The following is a 27,162-nucleotide window of genomic DNA, read 5'->3' as shown; positions in this document are numbered from 1 at the left end:
GAATGGTGTGTTTGAATGCAAGAATCGTCAGTTACTTGAAGTTGCCCGCTCCCTTATGTTGGACATGTCTGTTCCCCATAATCTTTGGGGTCATGCTGTCTTATCTGCTGCATATTTGATTAATCGTACTCCTAGCGGGGTTCTTCATTTCAAGACTTCACATGATGTGTTTGGTGACCATGTTTCCCCTGTCTCAGTGTCCAAGTTGCCTCCTAAAATTTTGGGTGTGTTGCCCATGTTCATGTCTACTCTCATCAATGGAGTAAACTTGATCCTTGTGCTCTGTGATGTGTCTTTATTGGTTACTCGTCTACTCAGAAATGTTATAAGTGCTATCATCCACCTACCTAGAAGGTGCATGTTACTTTGGACGTGACTTTCCATGAAGAAGTGCCCTATTATGTCTCTCCCTCCTCTCCAATTCAGGGGGAGAGGGGGAGTGAATTGGAATGTGTTGGATTGGAGAATGATGTGTTTGAAGATATTGCTCTTGGGATGGAAACGACTCGTCGCACTGAAGCAAGTGACCAGTCACCTATATCTGAAGATGAAACTTGTGGTCCATGTGAAGAAACGACTTATCGGCCTTTGGAACTCGATCACACTGAAGCAAGTGACCAGTTGCCTGTATCTGGAGATGAAGCAGGTGCTCTCGATGTCGAAACGACCGGTAAAACTAAAGCAAGTGACCAATCGCCTATATATGAAAGTAATGACAGTGATTCTTGTATGGATGAGTTCGATCCAATACCCCCCTCTACCCTGCTAGTGTCCCAATCTACTCGTGATAGTGAATCAAGTGAGGTAATTTCTAATGATCTATCTGCGTCAACTTATCAGTTACCCCTAGGAACCACTCGTGGGAAACCTAAAGTACAGTATTCTCCTGATATACATGCCAAGTCTAAATATCTCATTAGCCATTTTGTGTCAACTCATCGTTTGTCTAAGTCATATGCATCATATTTGTGTCAATTATCTAGTGTATGTGTGCCAACTAAGTTGCAAGATGCTTTATCTAACCCAAAATGGATGGATGCCATGAATGTTGAAATGGATGCCTTGAACAAGAATAAAACATGGGATTTAGTTCCTTTGCCACGAGGGAAGAAAGCTGTTGGATGCAGATGGGTGTTTACTTTGAAGCATAAAGTTGATGGTTCCATTGATCGTTACAAGGCTAGATTGGTAGCAAATGGTTATACTAGGACCTATGGAGTGGATTATTTGGAGACCTTTGCTCCAGTGGCAAAGCTCAATACTGTGCGTGTACTATTGTCCCTGGCTACTAACTGCGACTGGCCCTTATTACAATTCGATGTCAAAAATTCATTTCTACATAGTGACCTCAATGAGGGGATTTACATGGATCTCCCTCCTGGTATTCCTGTAACCTCTAAGGAGGGTGTTGTGTGTAAGTTGCGGAAGTCTTTATATGGATTGAAGCAGTCTCCAAGAGCATGGTTTGGGAGATTTGCAGCATCTATGAAGAAATTTGGGTATGTGCAGAGTAACTCAGACTATACTTTGTTTCTAAAGCGTCATAAAGGTAAATTGACAGCTTTAATTATTTATGTTGATGATATGATTCTGGAGATGATCAGGCAGAAATGCAAAATCTTCATAAGTATATGGCTTCCGAGTTTGAGATGAAGTCATTGGGTGATTTGAAGTACTTTCTTGGGATTGAAGTTGCCAGATCTAAACATGGTATCTTTTTGTCACAAAGAAAATATATTTTGGATTTACTTGCAGAGACTGAAATGTTAGATTGTAAACCAATTGATACCCCTAGTGAACAGAATCATAAGTTGGGGTTGTATCCTGATCAAGTCCCTACAGATAAAGAGCATTATCAATGACTTGTGGGGAAATTGATTTAATTATCTCATACACGTCCTGATATTGCATATGCAGTGGGTATAGTGAGTCAGTTTATGCATTCTCCTAGTGAAGATCATATGAGTGCTGTGATGCGCATCTTGAGGTATCTGAAAGTAACTCCTGGAAAGGGGTTAATATTTTGCAAGTATGGTCATACATATGTGGAAGGGTATACGGATACTAATTGGGCTGGTTCAATCACTGATAGACGTTCTACGTCTGGGTATTTCACATTTGTTGGTGGTAATCTTGTTACTTGGAGAAGTAAAAAGCAAAAAGTGGTGTCTAGGTCTAGTGCCGAGGCCGAGTACCGTGGGATAGCTCAAGGTGTGTGCGAGTTACTATGGTTGAGAAGATTGTTGAGAGATCTTGGGTTTGGACCCCAGAAACCCATGGATTTGTATTGTGATAATAAAGCTGCAATTGCAATTGCACATTACCCTGTGCAACATGATCGTACAAAGCACGTGGAGGTTGATCGACATTTTGTTAAAGAGAAGTTAGATGCTGAAATTATTTCTTTTCCATTTATATCATCCGAGTATCAACTGGAAGATGTTCTTACGAAAGCTGTGTCTACTACGGTCTTTCTCAACTCGCTTGACAAGTTGGGCATGCATGATATCTTTACTCCAACTTGAGGGGGAGTGTTAGCGAGATCCTAGCTTAATTAGGATATTTATTTCCTAGTTTATTAGGATTATATTTCTTTTCTTTTTCTACAGATATTGTGTAATTAGGTTTTTATCTTGTTTCCTAGTTTGACCCTACTAAGATTACATCCTTGTACTATAAATACCTTCTTTTGGAGAATGAAATACAACCACCAAACAATGCTGCACCTAGCTAACACAAAGGGCTTCAATCAAAATTAATGTTCATATTATTATGGGGCACCCACCGAAGCTTTAATTTACAGAAACAATAATAAGAAGAGTTGACATTCTAACATGAAAATATATATCCAACACAAACACCAGAAAAATATATGAAGAAAAAAATTGCCAAAAATAAAATCATGAAAAAAGTTTAGGTACGGCATAGCGCACACAATAGAAAAGAAGTGTCTCTTGATAATCCTATCGTCATCCGCAAATACAATCATAATAAACAAAATAAGAAGATTTGAAGTATTGAGATGACAAGTTGGAAAGGTATTCAGACCGAAAAATAAAAATTCAGTAAGTTATTAAATTACAAAGCCATATTATGTAAGGGCCTGACCTACTTTTGGTTTTATTTATTTATTTTTATAATGAAGAAAAGTTTAAGAGGAAATTAATTACTCTCACCACTAGCGTTAAGACAGATTCACACTCTCGAGCTGGAAGTACTTACGCGTGGCATCCAACTGCCAGCTACCACGAAGTATGAATTTATGTAAGAAATTATAAATCGCGTACTAATGAGGACATCTGACAGCACGACTTGAACACTAGTAAAGCTATACGCAATACAAACACCTTACCAACTCAACCCTACTTTCTTCAAAGCTCTATTGATGTCCAATTGACCCCACTCATCATTTGTGGCTCCACTCTAGTCCGGCAGCAAGGTCCTTTTTACAATAGGAAAATAGAGCCATTCCTCAATAGATGACGTGGCCTCTTTACAAAACAACACCTGTTTTTATTTTATTTATTTTCCTTTCAACTACTCTTTTAACTCAAGTCTTGCTGGCTGGGTGTACTTGTAACTAAGGTAAGCTCCACCCTCTTTCTCTTGGTGACCTTTCCTTTCGGCAATCACCCAATTCCAATCATCACAAAAAAAGAAAATAAAAAAAGATCACAACTTGGTTTAGACATTTCTTTGAACATGTTGGTTGCAACTCATAAACCATTTATTTTAACAATATTAAAAACCTTTCTTAGCTTAGAATTAGAGAAGAGAAGATTATATTAAAAATCAAATAGTTGATTTTATATATTTATCAACATAAATTCATTACAAGTAGACCACTTTGGTAAACTAAATGAACATAAGAAATCCACATTCATCAGAGATGGTCAAGAAAAACAACTGTCCAATGTGAAGAATCTGCCACGTACAGGAAATATGAAAACTAAAATTCAACTAAAAATAGAAGTGAAAACAAGAACAGGCAAATCTTAAAACTTAATATTGTGTTTGGACTAACCATCCCAAAAAAAAAAGAAGCAATCATGCAGTGGGAGGAGTTTGTTGGAGGTTTAAGTCGTCGGCGGCCGAAGGTCTACATCTCTGGTTATAGGAGTTGAGTGATTGTCAGAAAGAAAATGCCACTGAGAGAAGAGGGTGTGGACTTACCTGAGTTAAAAAACTACCAAACAAGTCTTGAGTTAAAAGAGTTGAAAGAACAAAAGAAAAAAAGAAAAAAAGGAAAATATGTTGTTCTTCGTTTAGGGTCACGTTAGTCACTTTTTGATCTATAAGTATTTTTGGGATTTGAGTAGCACCTTGTGTGGCGCTTGTCAATATGAGTTCGTAGACACGTAATGGGCCCAAATCGGAGTTTTAACGAAGAAGTTATGGTCAACAGAAGTACAGTGGCACAACCGTAATTTTTGCAAAGTCTGATTTTTTTAAAAAAAAAACTAGGTCAGCCCTTCTCTCGCTCGCATCTCTCTCCTTTCTCTCTCCTCCCCCGACTCTCTCCCCTCCATTGCGACAACCGGAATTTCTGGCGTCAATTACGACGTAGTCTGGCCACCGTTTCTGACGAAACGACTTCCAAAATTTTCCTCTCCTCCTCCTTTACCTGACCCACCCAATTTCTTAGGTCCAAAACTAGCGTAGCTCCGCCAGTTTCGAAGGGAAAAACCGGCCAAAAATGTCGTCGACACTAGCGACTTTTCTGGCCACCTCCAGTCACGCCACCACTTGGATCAGGTAGCTTTCTCCTCCCTCTTTCTTTCTCTAAGGTTGTACGACATCGTTGGCGGTTATCACAGCTGTATCGAGGCCGGGAAGTTCCTATCAAAACCGTATAGTTTCGAGTTCGATATGCTCGGATTCGAATTTGGTTATCGTTTGCCAGTCAAACTGATTTACACCTATTAGGCGATATCCGAGTTCGATATGCTTGGACTGTTGGATTAGCTCTATTTCCAAGTATGTTGTTCTCTGTACTTCTAAGATCGTGTAAGAACTCGTGAATCGAGAATTGGAGTCTCGGATACTACGAATCAATTATTCTAGAGTTATGTAAAACGAAAACTATCTGATCGTGAGATGGAGAGCAATCTGACCGCTCGATCAAGACCAAACTTGCAAAATGTGTTTAGTAACCTTTGTTGAACCCTGTAGGAACTTTCGGATTAGAAATCGGAGGGCGGGCCCAATTGACCAAATTTGGGAAGTTTGACCACTCGGTTGACTGACAGTCTTCTAAGGTTATTACACCTTTCGAAACTCGTAGTTGGACCTTAGGTACTTCCCGTTCGTCGTACACACACTTGAGTCCCCGATAAACTAGGAGTTTGTTTTAAAGTTCTCGTTCAAAGTACTTTATTTAATCTAGTCCCCGTGTTCTTCAATAGGTACTCAGGCTCAGCGTGCTCAGCAAGCTGGACCCTCTCAGGGTCATGCAGCTTCGGAATTTCTGTGAGTGGACTTTATTTTTAAATAATTATTATTTTCAAAGGTGGAATGCTATGCATATTTATATATTGGGATATTTTTTACTGCTGAAACTTTAATATTGTTTTAATATTACTTTTAGTATTTTATGGAATCATCGGTATGTTTTTGGATACTTGAAGGTTATGTTTATTCTGGGTTGACTTATTGCTATCTTGAGAGCTATTATCTATACTTTGAATATGTATAATTTGGGATTTGTGTTTTGGACACAAGTGATGTCCAGTTTTTAGAGATATGTGTTGGGTACATGGGATTGTTGGAAGTGGTTATGGAATGGGATTTGGGTTGTGGTTTATGTTAGTCTGGAGTGCTTTTAGCACTACCCTATGTACCTCCCTGACACTTGGATACTTGGATTGGATACTTGAAAACATTGGATACTTGGATATGTTGGAACCCGGCACCCTTGATGGGGTGTTTCGTAAGCGTGGTGGTCTGCATGCGTAGGACTTGTCATAGGCGCACGAGTATTGAGGATTCTGTTGTACGTGCTGGTGAACCCAGTTCCCCTGCTGGACAGCTCGTTCCCAAGCCACATGGTCAATTGAGGGTTCTTCCATGTGGTCTAGTCAAACAATCCCCTGGTTGGATTGTTTCCCAGGCACAAGTTTGGTAGTGGTCTTACTTATACATATACTATATATATATATATATATATATATGGGTTTGGGTATTAGTATACCATTACGGGATATGGGTTTTACCTTGGTTTTAATTTGACTATATATTTATATATCGGTTTTGAACGCATGTTTTGGCATCGTTTTCTAAACCGGTTGGGTTAGTACGTTGATTATAACTATGTTGAAACTTGTTTTGTCCACTCACAATTTTTTGTTTTGAGCCCCCTAGGCAGTAGCTTGATATGAGCCGAGCAACCGAGCCAAGATTCACATTTCCACGACCTGAACTTCTGTAGGGCAACTTCTATTTGTTTTTGTTTCCATTGAACATTTGTTTTCGGTTGTAAATTAAATTTCCTTAGAATTGCTTTGTTATCGCCCATGTATGGTTGGATTCAAGGTCAGAGGCCTATTTTGTAAACTGTGTGCCTTTGTATTATTATTACCGTGTTTTGACAGGTTGAAATTTTGGGAAAAGTTCATTTTTCAGGGGAGATTGCCGAAATTTCGGTAGAAAGTCTCAGCCCTCTTTTCCTTTGTTTTCGGAGAAGAGGATGTTGTTAGTAAATGGGCCCAGCATCGGTTTGATGTCGAAAAAACCGCAGGATTCATCACGGATTCCGAAGAATTCGAGGCGGATCCTATCACGTTTCTTCTTCCTCCTTTTGCATTTATGGTGAGCCAACTTCAACAAGAAGTTACTTTTTAGTCATATGGGACTTTCAAGTTCCACTTACCGAAAATCCCATCTCGAAATACCTCATCCAAACACACTCTAAAAGAACTTTTGAACAAATCACGTGTTGCTAGCAAAATAAAAGGTCTCTTCGCATCCCATTGTGTTCTTGCACTTGTGATGTAAATGTTGAGATGACAAGTCAGTAAGGTATTCGGACAAAAAAGGAAAAATTCAGTAAGGTCCAATTGACCCCAATTAATAAGGGAGGCTGGAAGTTAGGGGGGAGGACGGCGGTGGGACAATCCTGATCCATAGGGATGGGCTCTGCCTCTGCGGGTCTAGTTTCTCGAAACCACATTTATTTCTTTAGCTGATGCTTGCTTTGCTTCTATTTTGATGACAAGTCAGCGGGCCATGTATTGCAAGGAAGCAAGGGAGTATTATAAATAGTCTCTACAATGGCCTTTTTTGGGCCAAACTGAGATCATCAGACTTATATATACATATACATATATAATATAGTGATGGGTTTCTCTGTGGTTGTGTTTTTGGCTTTGCATTGCCTTTGTATATTTGCGCCCTTTCACTTCAATTGGCCTGCATTTTGGGTGGCCATCACTTTGTACGTTGCGACGGGTTTAGGAATCACACTGAGTTACCATAGAAGTCTTGCACACAGAAGTTTGAGGCTTCCAAAATGGCTCGAGTACTTCTTCGCCTACTGTGGCGTTTTATCACTTCAGGTGTGTGTGCATATATAATTGGTAAAGCGTTTTGTGTTTAAAAGCATAGAAAACTCCATAACTTTAAGATCTATTTTCAAATTCGTTAATGAATTACTCATAATTTATAAACTTCGATCCTCATCCTCATACATTAGAGTAGTTAAAATATCACATTGTCAAAAAACAAAACTTAAGCCAACGCAGTGGTTGTGGCCCTCCCCTCTCCCCGCTGCTTGTCACCTAGGATAGAAATTCTAGGGTATTTCTTTCCTCCAAATATTATTTATTAAAAAAAAAACAAAACAAAAAACAAAAACAAAAACAGAACTTAGTAACAGGAAATGTATAAAAAAATTATTTATTTCATGTTATGTATACATAATCTAGGTCATATCTATAACTTCCAGTGTATTATTCTATATGCCTACTATCTATGATAACGCACTTAATCAACAGATAAAATGAAAAAAATGTATATACCAAGGATTTGTTGGTGTTTTGGACTTTCAGGGTAGCCCGATTGAATGGGTGAGTACCCACCGGTATCATCATCAGTTTACTGACACAAAGAAGGACCCTCACAGCTAGGGGTGGGCACGGTTCGGTTTGGACCGGTTTTTGCCTCAAATTAGAACCGATCCGATACTATTCATGCGGTTTGGTTCGGTTCGGTTTTAATTAAAAAAATTCAAAAACTGTCCGGTTCGGTTTGAACCGGTTTCGGTTCGGTTCTGGTTCCGGTTCGATTTTGAACCGGATTATAAAAATTATTTTTTTAAATTGTTTTGTAATACAATTCTCAACTAAAATATTATTTTTTTACTTGAAAATTAACAAATTATTCAATTTCATATAAAAAATAAATATTAAAGTGAGAAAAGAGAGATATTTTGACATTGAACTTGGATAAATATTAGGTTTTTTTAGTGAAATTAAAAATATAGCATTAAATATAAATATATATTGAAATTATATATTTTTTTAGTTTCACAGGTTCGGTTCGGCCCGGTTCGGTTTTTGAAGACATGGAACCGGATCCGAATCCGGTCCAAACCGGTCCGGTTCGATTTTTGACCGGTTTTTGACTTTTTGGTCAACTCGGTTTTTTTCCGGTTTGGTTCGGTGTGGTTCGGCTCGGATTTCCGGTTTGCCGGTTTGAGTGCCCACCCCTACTCACAGCCCTATCCAGAGTTTATGGTTTAGTCACATGGGTTGGATGCTTGATGGCCGTCGTCGTCAGCTTGAAAAAGAGGTAAAACGTACACACAATCCCTCCCATCTCTCATTCTCCTTACACTTAAAACAATGTTATTAATATATCATACAAGTTAACTTTTGCTTTCAAGTTTAAAAAAATAATTGACGTTTAAAAAAAATAATAATAAGATGGTAAGAAAGTTGTGAAATTTTTTTGGATAAATTGAATACATTTAATAAAAATAAATTTGGAAAGCAAAAGTTAACTCGTATAATATATTACAAGCCCGATCTCTTGGACCACAGTGGTTCAAGAGATTGTGGTCACCCACCGTTGGATATTAATCCAATGGTTTATAAAAGTTTCTTAAAAGGAGTACAATAGTGAGTGAACCGTTGAATTTATATCGAACAGTGAGTGACCACAAATCTCTTGGACCCATGTAGTCCAAGAGATCGGGACTGTAATATATTAATGACAACGTTTTAAGTGTAAGGAGAATGATATATGTCAAGCAAAAAAAGGAGAAGGTCCAAATTTGAAAGTTAGAGAGAAGGTTGCTAGCATTCCCCCTTTTAGATATTCCCTTAAAAATGATTTCTGCAAAAAGTCACTTGATTATGAAACTATTTGACTACTCAATTAAATAGTTGTTATTATAGCTTTTTTTTTTAAAGCACAATATTCGTCTATTATATTGATCCCAACTAGATGCCTTTATGATTTTCAATTTGCATGATTTTTCGCAAGGATAATTTATGAATGAAAATTTGAAAAATAAACTGTTTAAATAGTTGAAAAAAATTGGTACAGGACCATAATAGGTGTTCCCAATACAAAAAGACTACATATGTACTTATTTTATTTACTTTTTAAATGAGAAATTTACAGCTTGGCGGACTGAAGAACGTTGAAGATTTAAGGAAACAACCCTTCTATGAGTTTCTTCTTCGTACTAACCTTCTACATTCAATTGCTCTTGGAGGTGTACTATATGCTGTGGGTGGATTTCCCTTCTTGGTTTGGGGAGTGGTGAGATCGCTTGCTCGTTAGTTTACCTTACTTATTCTCCCAAATGATTACTCTCTATTAATAACTGCTTGACTTGACCATTTTTATTCATAGTGTCATATGTTGGAGAATATGATTTTCCACATTAGAAACTTGATCAAATAAAACACAAAATATAATGACTGATTCCACTACTAAAACTCTATATATGCCGAATATGCAAATGGTTAAGTTGAAGACAGCATCAATACTTATAGTAGTGGGCCACAGATTTGTCTTTCTAGAATCTTATTATGGTATCAGAGCGGGCCGGTTTATTAAGCCCGATTGAACCCAAATCAAACAAAAAATCCCAAATTTAACCCTGAAATTGAAACTCGAATTCAAGAAGAAAAAAAAGTAACTAATGTGGAATTAGTTGCATCTGTGGCTCACTAAAAAGTGGTCCTACGTGAAGAGTAATGTTGAAAACTATGACATCCTTGTTCATCTAAACAAGTCCTAAATCTAAAAATCATGTTTAACTTCTCCATCCAAACATGTCCTAAATTTAAATTCCTTATAATTTCAGGGGGTGAGGGCAACATTTTTACACCACGCCACTTTTTTAGTAAATTCAGTTGGCCACATGTGGGGAAACAAAGCATGGAACACCGGTGATATGTCGACGAACAATTGGTATATCGCATCTATTTCCCACTTTGCTATATTTCATCATTACTAAATGTAAAATTGGGATACTAACATGATTTATTTTTAATAATTTAGGTGGCTGGCAATTATTATGTTTGGAGAAGGCTGGCATAATAACCACCATGCTTTTGAATACTCAGCTCGACATGGGCTGGAATGGTGGCAAATTGATTTTACTTGGTACACAATAAGATTTCTTCAAGCTATTGGACTGGCAACAGATGTCAAGGTCCCGACTGAAATTCAAAAGCAACGAAAAGCTACAAATGGTAGAATCATGGCTACTCAAAATTAGGCTTTGCTTAAGATTTATTCTGCTATGTATGTCATGGATAACTAGCTTCAAATCCTGTATGTATTTGTCTAGTATTTCTTTGGCTTCTAAAATAATCACTTATACTCGCACTACAGAATAATCAAAAGTCATTTCTCTGGGCTCAATTTCTACAACAAAAAGACGGAAACTATCTACAAACTATTTTATTCAATTTTGAAGGATGCCTTGAAAATTATGTTTTATTTTTATTTTTTTATATTGGCTTAATCATTTTATTAGTCCCTGAACTTAGACCTAATTTGCATTTGAGTACCTCAATTTTCAAAATGGTTTCCGTGGTCCTTTAACTTTACTTTCTTTGAATGAGTATCTACAAAATAGACGGTTTGGATTAGTGAAATACAATCCGGAGTGGGGCCTACAAGGGGTGTCCCTCAAATAAGTTATTTGAGAGATCCCTCAATGGAAGCTCTCTGTATATATATATATATATATATATATATATATATATAAAATAAAATAAAAACCACATATAGCCACAACAAAACCACCGTCAGCATCCCCACCACCTAATTAAGCCATAACTAATTCTAGTGTCGATCACTTCTGGTGTTAGAACCCCAAACCCGCCAACCACCTCCTGCCTCAGTCACTTCTAATCAGTTGTAAGATTGGGGGGATCAAAATAGAAAATAAAGTATATCAAATGCATATGATTTAAAATATGAAAAGGTCGTAAATTTTATTTCTAAATTCCACCTAGATTTTGTTTCTTAAAAATCCCAAAGCAATGCGATTTTAATATATATAAAAAACACATACAGCCACAACCACAGTCTTAAATGTCGATATTATCGGCGATATTTCGCCGATAATATCGTTTTTTTGAGTGGGCGATATTTTAGCCCATATCCACTTAATTATCGTCAATATATCGATATTTTCGTCGATATTATCGCGATAATTTCGGAGGCGATAATTTCCTACTCGTTCGTGCTTTATTTGGGCAATATATCGCGATATTATCGATAATATCGCGAGTGAGACTGAAAAATACATTAAATGTGTTGAGAAATGGTGCTTTTGCCAACGAGGGGATTCGAACCTCTCTCAATTGCATCCATCTACTGGGCCTTATCCACCAGGCTGCGAATCAATTTGTTAACAATGTTACGACATGTAATATTTATATGGTCTTAAACGTTTTACAAGCTAATATTATCTTAGGATAAATTTCCATTTAGAAAAAAAAAAAATCCCTAATATTATTTTATTATGTTTAATTTAGGCATATGTTTAATGTTACGACGTGTAATATTTATATGGCCTTAAAAATTTATGCAAGTTAATATTATCTAGGATAAATTTCTATTTATTAAAAAAAAATCCCTAATGATAAATTTAGGCATATGTTTAATTTTATTTATTATTTTATTATGGAGGGTTTTTTTTTTTTTTTTTTGTGTGTGGTTATATATTACGGAGTTGTATTATTATTCACTATTGAGTTTTAATATTGTTCATTATATGTGATACTAAGTTTTAACTTTAATAGGAATTCTTTCTATGTGGTAGTAAGTTACTCATATATATATATATTTTGTCAAGCTCATATATCTTATCATATGCAATATATTGTAGTAAATTAATATAACTAAAAAATTGTGGTGTGTTTAATTTTCTTTCACTAATTACTACATATTTTCTAAAGACACGGTGTTTGTCAGATCGCTACATAATCAACTTAAATCACTCTAACCCACCATGCCATGCATTTTATTCCAGTTTTTTGTGATAAAATAATAGACAATTGACTAAATAAACATCCTCTAAAGTTTTAATAAAAATTTCCAAGTTTTTCTCACAATTTCCTTGATTTTTATTCAATTTTTATCGATATCGATATTTTGTCGATATTTCCATCGATATATCCGTGTTTTTGGATCACCGATATTTCCGAAACTCTCGATATTTTAGACCTTGGCCACAACAAAACCACCATCAGCATTCCCACCACCTAATCAAGCCACAACTAATTCTAGTGTCAGTCACTTTCGGTGTTACAACCCCAAACCCGCCAACCACCTCCTGCCTCAGTCACTTCCTGTTAGTGGGCCTCAGTCACTTCTAATCAGTTGTAAGATTGGGCTTTTGAGCACGGTTTTGGTTAAGTCCTATGTAGAGTTCTGGGGGAGGAAATGAAATATACAAGACATATCCGCAGTGGTTGTGTTGTTGGCTTTGCATTGCCTTTGTTTATTTGCACCCTTTCATTTCAACTGGGGTGCATTTTGGGTGGCTATGGCTCTCTACCTTTTGACTGGTTTAGGAGTGACTGTCTCTTACCATAGAAATCTTGCCCACAGGAGTTTCACCCTTCCAAAATGGCTTGAGTACTCCTTTGCCTACTGTGGGGTTTTGTCACTTCAGGTATATAATATGTACATATATGAAATTATTCTGATCCATCGATGTTACTCTTTGATCAAGAACGTTTCGTATGTTTTTTGTTTTTTCATTGTATTAGCTAGCTGTTACTTAGTACAAAGATAAAATATGTCTGTTAGTGCGTGTTTGGGTTTGCGGGGTAGTCCGATTGAATGGGTGAGTACGCACCGGTACCACCATCAATTTACTGATACAGGGAAAGACCCTCATAGCCCTATCAAGGGTCTTTGGCATAGTCACATATGGGTTGGATCTTTGATAGCAGTTATCGGTTTGGACAAGTAAAAAACAAATATATATATATATATATATATCTCATACACACTTTGTTATTTTTATTTAAATGAGAAATTTGCAGTATGGAGGCCTAAAAAACGTTGAAGATTTGAAGAAGTAGCTCTTCTATAGGTTTCTTTGTCATACTAACCTTCTACATTCAGTTCTTCTTGGAGGTTTACTATATGCTGCGGGTGGATTTTCCTTCTTGGTTTGGGGAATGGTGAGATTGGTTATTTACTGGTTAATTTCCATTAAATTTAAATGGGAACATATGTTCTTTAAAAATTTATATCCAAAAGTAAGTATAGTGGAAACTGTATATACCAACCATGTGGTAAGCCATGATTCTATTATTTTTGTTACAAATGCATGCGCAATATTATTTGAATTCTGAAACCACTCGCAAATGCTTCTCACAAATTTATCATTATATAACCTCTTTCTTTATATATAATGGTCTTGGATATGCATCTTTGACTCCTCGCTTGTGTACATCAAGTTGACTAAAGGGGATGTACTTCCTACTTTTCACCTGAGTTCAAATCCCCCTCCCTGTGTTTAATATTAATTTTAAATTTTTTTGACCTCCCCTCCTCTACAATATTATATACACTTAATAATAGACAACTTGAAATTTAAGTTAATGGCCTCTCTAAACTAAATTAGACATGATTAAGTTCGAAATATTAAACTATAACATCTAAGTTTTAAATCATATATATTTGATATACTTTATTTCCTATTTCGATTCCCCCCCAATCTTACAATTCTAATTCCGCCATTGACTAGAAGTGACTAAGGCAAGAGGTGGTTGGCGGGTTTGGGGTTATAACACCAAAAGTGACTGACACTAGAATTAGTTGTGGCTTAATTAGTTGGTGGTGGTGCCGATGGTGGTTTTGTTTGTGGCTATATGTGGTTGTTTATATATTAAGATGACATTGTTTTGGGATTTTAAAGAAACAAAATATAGGTAGAATTTATACATAAAATTTACGACCTTTTCATATTCTAAATTTTTTTCATGCTGGATTTAAAACTTTCATATTTTCAGTAATGTGTAATAGTATTTTATGTACTTTTTTTTAATGGGTAACATACAATTTTAATTGTCTATTTTTGTATCTAACTTATAGGAAGTATTCTAATTATGTTCCCAACTTTTAGGTAGTCTTCTCATTTATGTTCCTAACTTATAAGTCACACGATTACTCACTAAGTTTTTTTCGTTGCCAATTTTGAGTAGCCAGGATTCTACTTTTGAAGCTTTTCGTTGCTTTTGATTTTGAGTTGGGACCTTCACATCTGTTGCCAATCCAATAGCCTGAAGAAATTTTATTATGTACCAAGTAAAATCAAATTGCCACCATTCTAGCCCTTGTCGTACTGAGTATTCAAAAGCGTGGTGGTTATTATGCCACCCTTCTCCAAAAGCTAACAGTGCCACCCACCTAAATTATTAATATTAATATCCCAAGTTTACATCTAGCACTATGAAATATGGCAGAGTGGGGAATAAATACAATATATCAATTGTTCATAGACATATCACCGGTGTTCTATGGTTTCTTTCCCCACTTGTGGCCAGCTGAATTAATTAGAAAAGTGCTATGGAAAATAAGTACCATCCTCACCCTTAAAATTATAATTTAGATTTAGGGCATGTTTGAATGAAGAACTTAAATATAGTATTTAGAAAAATTCATGTTTTAAGGAATCTTAAAATCGTATATTACGATTTCGTTATAAATTGGGTTGATAAACGAGGAAGTTTTAAATTCAGCATAAAAAAAAATTTAGAATATGAAAAGGTCGTAAATTTTATTTCTAAATTCCACTTAGATTTTGTTTCTTAAAAATCCTAAAGCAATGCGATTTTAATATATATAAAAAACACATACAGCCACAACAAAACCACCGTCAGCATTCCCACCACTTAATCAAGCCACAACTAATTCTAGTGTCTGTCACTTTTGGTGTTACAACCCCAAACCCGCCAACCACCTCCTGCCTCAGTCACTTCCTGTTAGTGGGCCTCAGTCACTTCTAATCAGTTGTAAGATTGGGGCTTTTGAGCACGGTTTTGGTTAAGTCCTATGTAGAGTTCTGGGGGAGGAAATGGAATATACAAGACATATCCGCAGTGGTTGTGTTGTTGGCTTTGCATTGCCTTTGTTTATTTGCACCCTTTCATTTCAACTGGGGTGCATTTTGGGTGGCTATGTCTCTCTACCTTTTGACTGGTTTAAGAGTGACTGTCTCTTACCATAGAAATCTTGCCCACAGGAGTTTCACCCTTCCAAAATGGCTTGAGTACTCCTTTGCCTACTGTGGGGTTTTGTCACTTCAGGTATATAATATGTACATACATGAAATTATTCTGATCCATCGATGTAACTCTTTGATCAAGAACGTTTCGCATGTTTTTTGTTAGCTGTTACTTAGTAGAAAGATAAAATATGTCTGTGCGTGTGTGTTTGGGTTATTTACTGGTTAATTTTCATTAAATTTAAATGGGAACATATGTTCTTTAAAAATTTATATCCAAAAGTAAGTATAGTGGAAACTGTATATACCAACCATGTGGTAAGCCATGATTCTATTATTTTTGATACAAATGCATGCGCAATATTATTTGAATTCTGAAACCACTCGCAAATGCTTCTCACAAATTTATCATTATATAAGCTCTTTCTTTATATATAATGGTCTTGGATATGCATCTTTGACTCCTCGCTTGTGTACCTCAAGTTGACTAAAGGGGATGTGCTTCCTACTCTTCACCTGAGTTCAAATCCCCCTCCCCGTATTTAATATTAATTTTAAATTTTTTTGACCTCCCCTCCTCTACAATATTATATAAACTTAATAATAGACAACTTGTAATTTAAGTTAATGGCCTCTTTAAACTAAATTAGACATGATTAAGTTTGAAATATTAAACTATAACATCTAAGTTTTAAATCATATATATTTGATATACTTTATTTCCTATTTCGATTCCCCCCAATCTTACAATTCTAGCTCCTCCACTGACTAAGGCAAGAGGTAGTTGGCGGGTTTGGGTTTATAACACCAGAAGTGACTGACACTAAAATTAGTTGTGGCTTAATTAGGTGGTGGTGGTGCCGATGGTGGTTTTGTTTGTGGCTATTTGTGGTTGTTTATATATTAAAATGACATTGTTTTGGGATTTTAAAGAAACAAAATATAGGTAGAATTTAGACATAAAATTTACGACCTTTTCATATTCTAAATTTTTTTCATGCTGGATTTAAAACTTCCTTGTTTAACAACCCAATTGATAACGAAATCATAATATACTACTCCTTAAAACATGAATTTTGTCTAATTATATGTTTAACTTCTTCATCCAAACATGGCCTAAATCTAAATGTTTAATTTCGAGAATTCCGGGGCGGGTCTTGTCATATAATGTAATTTGGATATTTTTGCCTCACCACTTTAACTCAAAGTGTACCTTCACCACCCTTCTTAACACTTGACACATGTCCATGGGCCTAACCATAGTTAACACTTTTATTGTATTTATGGAACCATGGTTATGCTAATGGATACGTGTCAAGTATTGAGAATGGTGGTGATGGTATACATTAGGTTAGAATGGTGAGCAAAAATGCTCTCAATGTAATTTTCCTATGTAAGATATATATCTACCAATAATGCTAGAAGCACCAACTTGTTTACCAACTTTTTAATACCAACTAATATAGCAAATAACATGACAATTCATGTCATATGCCACATCATTCGTTTTAATTCAATTTCTTTTGTTAGACCATTTTAATTTATTTAACTTTAATATCTATCTCTTCATTGAAACCCACCGTGGCTCATCCTTGAACCCAATCACTACCGCCAGAGCCCAGAGGCACCCGCCATTGCCGCCTAATATCACATCCCTCCCACTCTTCTTGTATCACCCTTTCATCTGATTTTAATATTATTTTTCTTCATAAAAGATTAGATTTGAGGGTCTTAAAAAAAAATTCATTACAGAGTAGATTCGATCAAAGATCATGAAAGCCTTTAGACCCAAACCAGGGGCATATCATCCTCACAAAAAAAAACTTTTTCACTTGGTTGCGAAGTCATGATTAAAAACACCATTTTGAGATGAACAAAGCCCACGGCTGATCTCTAAATCTCTGAGTGAATCTCCCATCTGCCATGTTCTCCATACCATATTTCTTTAAATCGATTCAGGATGTCAGTGCCTGGGATGGCAAGAAAAGAGAAAACTCATCTCTACGGAGACGGATGCAATGATAACAATGGAGGGTTTTTTTTATTTCTTTTTTATAGGACAACAATAGAGGTTTGAAGGATGAGCGATGGTAAGGGTTTGAGAAATTAACATATTTAAGTTAAATGAATTAAAATGGTTTAGCAAAAATAATTGAATTAAAATGAATGATTTCATGTTGTTTGCTACTAGCATTACTTTATATCTATAGGTGGTAGGTTATACAGTGCTCCATTTTCTTGTCCGTACCGTATAATAGGGAACCAATAAGGCAGCTGGCATATTAAATTATTTTCTTGGCGCATATACAGTACTCCATTTAAAGCCGCAAATAAAGGCATGCATGCCCTAAACATAAAGTCCATTAATGTCTTAAATTTATTGATTATTATTTTGAAATGTTCATAAACCAGATTTTGCATGCACGGAGTAATAAGCGTGCACTGTTAGTACTATTCAGGTTCAACAACTAGGATGCCTTCACATCTGTTGCCAATCCAATAGCTTGAAGAAATTTTATTATGTACCAAGTAAAATCAAATTGTCGTACTGAGTATTCAAAAGCGTGGTGGTTATTATGCCACCCTTCTCCAAAAGATAACAGTGCCACCCACCTAAATTATTAATAATATCCGTTATAAATTGGGTTGATAAACGAGGAAGTTTTAAATTCAGCATTGAAAAAAAATTTAGAATATGAAAAGGTCGTAAATTTTATTTCTAAATTCCACCTAGATTTTGTTTCTTAAAAATCGCAAAGCAATTCAATTTTAATATATATATAAATAATAATAAAAAAAAACCACATATAGCCACAACAAAACCACCGTCAGCATCCCCACCACCTAATTAAGCCATAACTAATTCTAGTGTCGATCACTTCTGGTGTTAGAACCCCAAACCCACCAACCACCTCCTGCCTCAGTCACTTCTAATCAGTTGTAAGATTGGGGGGATCAAAATAGAAAATAAAGTATATCAAATGCATATGATTTAAAATATGAAAAGGTCGTAAATTTTATTTCTAAATTCCACATAGATTTTGTTTCTTAAAAATCCCAAAGCAATGCGATTTTAATATAAAAAAAATCACATATAGCCACGACAAAACCACCGTCAGCATTCCCACCAGCTAATTTAGCCACAACTAACTCTAGTGTCAACATGCCAACCACCTCCTGCCTCAGTCACTTCCTGTTAGTGGGCCTCAGTCACTTCTAATCAGTTGTAAGATTGGGGGATCAAAATAGAAAATAAACTATATCAATTACATATAATATGAAAAGGTCGTAAATTTTATTTCTAAATTCCACCTAGATTTTTGTTTCTTAAAAATCCCAAAGCAATGTGATTTTAATATATATAAAAACCACATATAGCCACGACAAAACCACCGTCAGCATTCCCACCACGTGATTTAGCCACAACTAATTCTAGTGTCAGTCACTTTTGGTGTTACAACCCCAAACCCGCCAACCACCTCCTGCCTTAGTCACTTCCTTTTAGTGGGCCTTAGTCACTTGTAAGATTGGGGAATCAAAATAGAAAATACAGTATATCAAATACATATGATTTAAAACTTACATGTTAGAGTTAAATATTTTGAACTTAATCATGTCTAATTTATTTTAGAGAAGCCAGTAAGTTAAATTACAAGTTGTCGATTATTAAGTGTATATAATATAGTACAGGAGGGAGGTCAAAAAATTTGGGGGGGAGGGCGGGGGTCAAGGCCACTCCCGGCATAGGAGTGGCCCCGTCCCTGCTTCTATTGTCAACACTGTCACTATCACCACCGCAACTGTGTGCACCGACATGCAATTAAATTAGATCATGGTTATAGGGTTTGCAAAACAATAAATTTTACAAATTTGTGGACTTTAAGTCACAATTTTTTTTTATAATTTTTTAATATAGAAAATTTGATATAGAAACAAACTCCCATTGAGGAGTTGTGCTTAATGCTCGGATTTCAAGACATTTATCCAAGTCCTTTGACTTTTGTGCCACATAAGATTACATTCCTTTTCAAATATTTTCTGGTGTAATCTTTTTATTTTTTTATTTTAAAAATTATTTTTTATTCTAATGTTGCCCCGTATGACTTGAATCGGGTAATAGTCATTTATGTCATATTGCCTGTTGCCTATCCATTGGTATATATATTATTTTTCATATTTTTGACAATGTGCAATAATATTTTTTGTACCTTTTTTTTATAGGTAACATACAATTTTATTGTCTATTTTTTGTATATGATTTATAGGTAGTCTTCTAATTTATGTTCCTGACTTACAGGTAACATGATTTATCACTAAAAAAAATTTTGTTCTAATAATAACACTATTTACATGAATGTGGGTGCTTGTCTGATCGATTGATATAATATGTGGGTCTTTACTTTTTATTGATTAAATTATATTTTATCCATATATTAGGAATACTATCAAGTAAAGAATTCAAAATTTAAAGAGTAATGCTACTCTTACCACATTCTCATACCACCTTATGTGGGAGTTAAAGTGGACAACCACATCAATTAAAAAGGAGAAATGCTACACTTACCGTATTTTTATCCCACATTTCTATACCACATGACGTGGTATGTTCATATTATATGCCACGTCAATTAAATCAATTAAGTTTATTTTAATTAATACAATTAGAAAAACAAATATTGGAATAAATCATAAAAGAAAAGAAAATATTAAATCATTTTAATTGATGTGGCTGTCCACCTCAGCTACCACATAAGATGGTATAAGAATGTGGTATACAAATGTGGTAAGAGTAGCATTATTCATTAAAAAGTGTCAATAAATCATAAGGTGATATGAAAATGTGGCATACAAATATGGTGATAGTAGCATTATTCAAATTTAAATTATAGAATTCAATTACAAGGAAATAATACATTAAATTTAGATTTTCAATGTGTTTTCCTTATTTACATCAAATGGTAAAATCAACACAACAAAAAAAGTAATAAATGTCAAAGGACCTACATCTAAAACAAAACACATTGACTAAACTCAGTAGCAGCTAAGCATTTTGAACCTAGATCTAATAAGCCTTTTTAAAAAATTTATTTTAAAAAAAAAAAAAAAAACCTCAATATAATTGTTCTGTCACTCCTTCCTTGTTGAACAGGAGTTTTCGAAACACCAAAGCAGCCAAGTCTTTGTCTAAATAGGCATCGGCGGTACTAGCAACAGGTAGCCTTTGAAAAATATTTAAAAATATTATATGTATTTTAATGTGATTTCACTCTATAAAAGATTGGTAGTTCATCCAAATATAGCCTAGTAATCCATTGTCCACTCAACCTATAGGCTTATAATTATCTTATATTTAATTTGTTTGCTCACTTAAGAAAATTTCCAATGGAGATGTCAAATAATATATATCAAAATTGAATTTGATGACTGATAACTTTAGTCAATGAAACTATGATACATTATAAGCACACCAAACAATAGCTAGGACCCATATTCATTTTAATTAAAAAAATCCCATCCAGTCCAGCCCATCAAACAGAGCCTATTAACTTACGACGCGGCATTATATAATGGCCAATTTTCTGCAAACTCATATCATGCAACGAAAGATCAACCTTCTTGTAATAAAATGGGGCTTTTGAGCACGGTTTTGGTTAAGTCCTATGTAGAGTTCTGGGGGAGGAAATGGAATATACAAGACATATCCGCAGTGGTTGTGTTGTTGGCTTTGCATTGCCTTTGTTTATTTGCACCCTTTCATTTCAACTGGGGTGCATTTTGGGTGGCTATGGCTCTCTATCTTTTGACTGGTTTAGGAGTGACTCTCTCTTACCATAGAAATCTTGCCCACAGGAGTTTCACCCTTCCAAAATGGCTCGAGTACTCCTTTGCCTACTGTGGGGTTTTGTCACTTCAGGTATATAATATGTACATATATGAAATTATTCTGATCCATCGATGTAACTGGAAAAGGATATTTCATGTGATCAAGAACGTTTCGTATGTTTTTTTTTTTTTTCATTGTATTAGCTAGCTGTTACTTAGTAGAAAGATAAAATATGTCTGTGCGTGTGTGTTTGGGTTTGCAGGGTAGTCCGATTGAATGGGTGTGTACGCACCGGTACCACCATCAGTTTACTGATACAGGGAAAGACCCTCATAGCCCTATCAAGGGTCTTTGGCATAGTCAAATGGGTTGGATCTTTGATAGCAGTTATCGGTTTGGACAAGTAAAAAACAAATCTCTCTCTCTCTCTCTCTCTCTCTCTCTCTCTCTCTCTCATACATACTTCGTTATTTTTATTTAAATGAGAAATTTGCAGTGTGGAGGCCTAAAGAACGTTGAAGATTTGAAGAAGCAGCTCTTCTATAGGTTTCTTCGTCATACTAACCTTCTGCATTCAGTTCTTCTTGGAGGTTTACTATATGCTGCGGGTGGATTTTCCTTCTTGGTTTGGGGAATGGTGAGATTGGTTATTTACTGGTTAATTTCCATTAAATTTAAATGGGAACATATGGTCTTCAAAAATTTATATCCAAAAGAAAGTATAGTGGAAACTGTATATACCATCCTATGTGTTTGACATTAGTGGTAAGCCATGATTCTATTATTTGAATTCTGAAACTACTCGCAAATTCGTCTCACAAATTTATCATTATATAACCTCTTTCTTTATATATAATGGTCTTGAATGTGCATTTGACTCCTTGCTTGTGTACATACAGTTTTTAATTATAGAAAAGTTGATATATATTCAAATTTTTATTGAGGAGTTGGGTTTAATCCTCGAATTTGGTGACTTTGATCAAAGTCCTTTGACTTTTGTGCCACATAGAATTACATTTTTTTAAATAAATATTTTATGATGTAACCTTTTTATTTTTTTATTTTTTATTTTTTATTCCAATGTTACCCCTTATGACTTGGATCGGTAATAGTCATTTATGTCATATTGCTTATTGGATGTGCTAAAGTGGATGTGCTCCACACTCTTCACCCAAGTTCAAATCCCCATCCCCGTATTTAATTTTTATTTTTATTTTTTGACCTACCTCCTCTACTATATTATATATAATATTATATAAACTTAATAATCGACAACTTGTAATTTAAGTTAATGGCCTCTCTAAACTAAATTAGACATGATTAAGTTCGAAATATTAAACTATAACATGTAAGTTTTAAATCATATATATTTGATATACTTTATTTCCTATTTCGATTCCCCCCAATCTTACAATTCTAGCTTCTCCACTGACTAAGGCAAGAGGTAGTTGGTGGGTTTGGGGTTATAACACCAGAAGTGATTGACACTAAAATTAGTTGTGGCTTAATTAGGTGGTGGTGGTGCCGACGGTGGTTTTGTTTGTGGCTATATGTGGTTGTTTATATATTAAAATGACATTGTTTTGGGATTTTAAAGAAACAAAATATAGGTAGAATTTAGATATAAAATTTACGACCTTTTCATATTCTAAATTTTTTTCACGCTGGATTTAAAACTTCCTTGTTTATCAACCCAATTGATAACGAAATCATAATATACTACTCCTTAAAACATGAATTTTGTCTAATTATATGTTTAACTTCTTCATCCAAACATGGCCTAAATCTAAATTCCTTATAATTTCAGGGGGTGAGGACCGTACTTGTTCTCCACAACACTTTTCTAGTTAATTCAGTTGGCCACATGTGGGGAAAGAAACCGTGGAACACCGGTGATATGTCTAGGAACAATTGGTATATTGTATTTATTCCCCACTCTGCCATATTTCATCTTTCTATATGTAAAATTGGGATATTAATATGTTTTATACATCATCTTTAATCATTTAGGTGGGTGTCACTGTTAGCGCTTGGAGAAGGGTGGCATAATAACCACCACGCTTTTGAATACTCAGCTCGACAAGGGCTAGAATGGTGGGAGTTTGATTTTACTTGGTACATAATAAAATTTCTTCAAGCTATTGGATTAGCAACAGATGTGAAGGTCCCAACTGAAATTCAAAAGCAACGAAAAGCTTCAAAGAGTAGAATCCTGGCTACTCAAAATGAGTCTTTGAAGATTTACCCTACTATGGATATGTAGCTTCAAATCCTACATGCATTTGTAATGGGGTCAATATTCATGCATGGTGTGGATTCTGGGATTAGTCTCCTATTTCTATGGCTTCTAAAATAATCACTTATAATCATATTGTGTAAAAATAAACTATGAAAAGTGTTTAATTCTGGCATATTGAAGTAATTTTATGTATTATGAATAAAATTTACCCCATGTTAAAAGTGTGTTTAGTTACTAGTTTGGTTATAAAAAAAAAAAGAAAAAAAGTTACCTTTATTTGCATTTACACTAAGTAGTTAAGATTAAAATAAGAGTTAATTACACATACATCTCATGAGATTTCTCTTGTTTTCATATAACTCTTTGAGATTTTGAAAATTACACGACCATTCCCTTGAGATTTCCAAATCATTACACTTTATAGAATTTGAGAAAGAAAGAAAAAAGTACATGTTCGTGTCTTATTTTCCAATACTCGTTATAAGCAGTTGGGCCGGAGAATCAACCCACTCATCTTATTCCGTGTTTGTTTACTTGTGTTTTACGGAGTATATGCAGGCCCAAGTCATGTCCTATGCATCTTGCTATGTAGGCCCCGCCACAGAATATGCAAGTTGAGTGATGTCATATGGCCCTAAAAATTGGGGCCTCCTATATAACCTTTTAGTCCAAGAATTATAGTAGCAAAAACGGCATTTTATTTGTGTAATTCATGCTTTTTGGGATTTATTCTGAAATATTTTTGGCATTTTTCATATAGCGATTCTCTTTTATGTAAATTAACCAACTTAGCACCTAAACTGAGATAGAGATGATTGCGGTGGCACCAGAGGTGAAGAAGGATGTGGTACGTTAACTGGAGCATCGATGGAGATGGAGGAAGGGAGTTCGGCGATGGAGTTTTGGGCGAAGGTGAATCGGCAGCGAGTTGCGGTGATGGAGTAGGCGAGGGCTGTGGTGGAGACACTAGTAAAAAAAACCCCTTGCGCGACCAAATTTTGCGCGACGAAACTTGAAACTTCATCGCTCAAAGTCTTGCGCGACCAAATTTTGCGCGACGAAAAATAATTCGTCGCCCAAAGTCACTTCGCGCGAAAAACTTTTGCGCGACGACAATGCATCGTCGCTCAAAGTCTTGCGCGACCAATTTTGCGCGACGAAAAATAATTCGTCGCTCACGCGAAGTGACTTTGGGTGACGAAAAATAATTCGTCGCTCAAAGTGACTTTGCGCGACGAAAAGTAAACTTCGTCGCGCAAAGTCCTTATAAAAATAAATAAAATAAAAAATATTTTTAAAAAATTTTTCCATGACGTAATCCAACATTTTGTCACCTAAACCAATTTATTTTTGTTTTTTATTTTGTATGCATAACACTTAAGAAATTAAGCGGTATATATATTTATTAAGTAACTTTAAATTTATTATTTTAGATCGGATCGGATTTTTATTAGAAAAATATATTCTTGTTGTTGGGATTGGGTTTTTGTTAGAAAATATATATTTTAAATTGACGATCGAATTATTTCATTGTATTCATATCGGGTCAAGAAGTGTAGCAGTAAAAAATCATCAAAATCGGAGTTAAAATAACCGTTAAATCTTGATTTTTCATTATAACCGTCGAAAAGTTTTATCCCTTACTTGATCTCTGAATGTTTATTTTTTTCGATTTCTGGCTATATGATCTCGAAGTATAAACAAACAAGTTTGATGGTTGGATCGTTGAAACTAGTTTTTTTGAATGCATATGCAATCAAAACAATATATTCACTAACAATTAAGAGTTTATTTATACTTTAGTTAAATATAACATAAGATTTTGTGGTATCCACTAGTGTAAATATTTTAAATTGAAGATCAAATTCAGTCATTGTATTCATATAGGGTCAAGGAGTGTAGCTGTAAAAAAAATCATCAAAATCGGAGTTAAAATAACCATTAAATCTTGATTTTTCATTTATAACCATCGAAAAGTTTTGTCCCGTTACTTGATCAATGAATGTTTATTTTTTTCGATTTTTGGCGTATATGATCTCGAAGTATAAACAAACAAGTTTGACGGTTGGATCGTTGAAACTAGTTTCGTAGAATGTGTATGCCATCAAAACAATATACTCACTAACAATTAAGAGTTTATTTATATTTTCGTTAAATATAACATAAGATTTTGTGGTATCCACTAGTGTAAATATTTAAAATTGAAGATCAAATTCAGTCATTGTATTCATATAGGGTCAAGGAGTGTAGCTGTAAAAAAAATCATCAAAATCGGAGTTAAAATAACCGTTAAATCATGATTTTTCATTTATAACCGTCGAAGAGTTTTGTCCCGTTACTTGATCTATGAATGTTTATTTTTTCCGATTTTTGGCGTATATGATCTCGAAGTATAAAAAAACAAGTTTGACGGTTGGATTAAAAAAACAAGTTTGACGGTTGGATCGTTGAAACTAGTTTCGTAGAATGCATATGCCATCAAAACAATATATTCACTAACAATTAAGAGTTTATTTATACTTTAGTTAAATATAACATAACATTTTGTGGTATCCACTAGTGCAAATGTTTTAAATTGAAGATCAAATTCAGTCATTGTATTCATATAGGGTCAAGGAGTGTAGCTGTAAAAAAAAATCATCAAAATCGGAGTTAAAATAACCGTTAAATCGTGATTTTTCATTTATAACTATCGAAAAGTTTTGTCCCGTTACTAGATCTCTGAATGTTTTTTTTTTGTGATTTTTGGGGTATACGATCTTGAAGTATATACAAACAAGTCTTATGGTTAGATCGTTGAAGTGTGTGTGTGTGTGTGTGTGTGCGTGTATATATATATATTTATTTATTAAGTAGCTTTAAATTTATTTATTTTGTACATATAACACTTAAGAAATTGAATAGTATATACATTTATTAAGTAGCTTTCACCTTAATTATATTTTAAATCATAAAATAAAATATTTTTATTTTTTTATTATTCATAACAATTATTTTTATAAATATTGTGCTACGAACCAATTTTTCGTCTCTCAAAAGTTTGCGCGACCAACAGTTCGTCGTGCAAAACTCAAAAAATTTGGGCGAGTACAAAAAATGGGACGCGGGTTTTTAAAATTAAAAAAAAAAAACTTTAGACTTTGCGCGACCAATATTTTTTGTCGCGCAAAAATTTGGGCGGGTACCAAAAATGGGACACGGGAATTTTTTTATATAATTTTTTTAGACTTTGCGCTACCAATATGTATTTTTCCTCGGGCAAAAATTTAAAGATTTTGGCGGGTACCAAAAATGGGATGCGGGAATTTTTTTTTAAAAAAAATAATTTTTTTAGACTTTGCGCGACCAATATTCCTATATTCGTCGCGCAAAACTTTGCGAGACCAATAT

At 34.8% G+C, this 27,162-nt stretch overlaps 2 protein-coding genes and 2 pseudogenes across 2 annotated transcripts; all 4 read left to right on the top strand.

The window, feature by feature from the left end:
• The first annotated feature begins 7,308 nt into the window (after nt 1–7,308).
• Nucleotides 7,309–10,854, top strand: LOC117625465 (palmitoyl-monogalactosyldiacylglycerol delta-7 desaturase, chloroplastic-like). Its single transcript, XM_034357014.1, has 6 exons — nt 7,309–7,553; nt 8,046–8,118; nt 8,696–8,787; nt 9,625–9,765; nt 10,316–10,422; nt 10,513–10,854. The coding sequence occupies exons 1-6, from the start codon at nt 7,335–7,337 to the stop codon at nt 10,730–10,732; spliced, it is 852 nt and encodes a 283-aa protein (XP_034212905.1). The 5' UTR covers nt 7,309–7,334; the 3' UTR covers nt 10,733–10,854.
• Nucleotides 10,855–11,881: 1,027 nt separating this feature from the next.
• Nucleotides 11,882–20,015, top strand: LOC117625464 (annotated as a pseudogene).
• Nucleotides 20,016–21,335: 1,320 nt separating this feature from the next.
• Nucleotides 21,336–23,796, top strand: LOC117625463 (palmitoyl-monogalactosyldiacylglycerol delta-7 desaturase, chloroplastic-like). The gene is made up of 5 exons (XM_034357013.1): nt 21,336–21,623; nt 21,796–21,936; nt 22,030–22,170; nt 23,341–23,447; nt 23,544–23,796. The coding sequence occupies exons 1-5, from the start codon at nt 21,336–21,338 to the stop codon at nt 23,794–23,796; spliced, it is 930 nt and encodes a 309-aa protein (XP_034212904.1).
• An 818-nt stretch (nt 23,797–24,614) lies between these two features.
• The window catches only part of LOC117625462, a 14,185-nt pseudogene continuing 11,637 nt past the window's right edge, over nt 24,615–27,162 (top strand).

Source organism: Prunus dulcis, chromosome 4, assembly GCF_902201215.1.
Source record: "Prunus dulcis chromosome 4, ALMONDv2, whole genome shotgun sequence".
Classification (NCBI taxonomy): Eukaryota; Viridiplantae; Streptophyta; class Magnoliopsida; order Rosales; family Rosaceae; genus Prunus; species Prunus dulcis.
The sequence above is the reverse complement of the archived record's forward strand: the minus strand, read 5'-3'. Positions and strand labels throughout refer to the sequence as shown.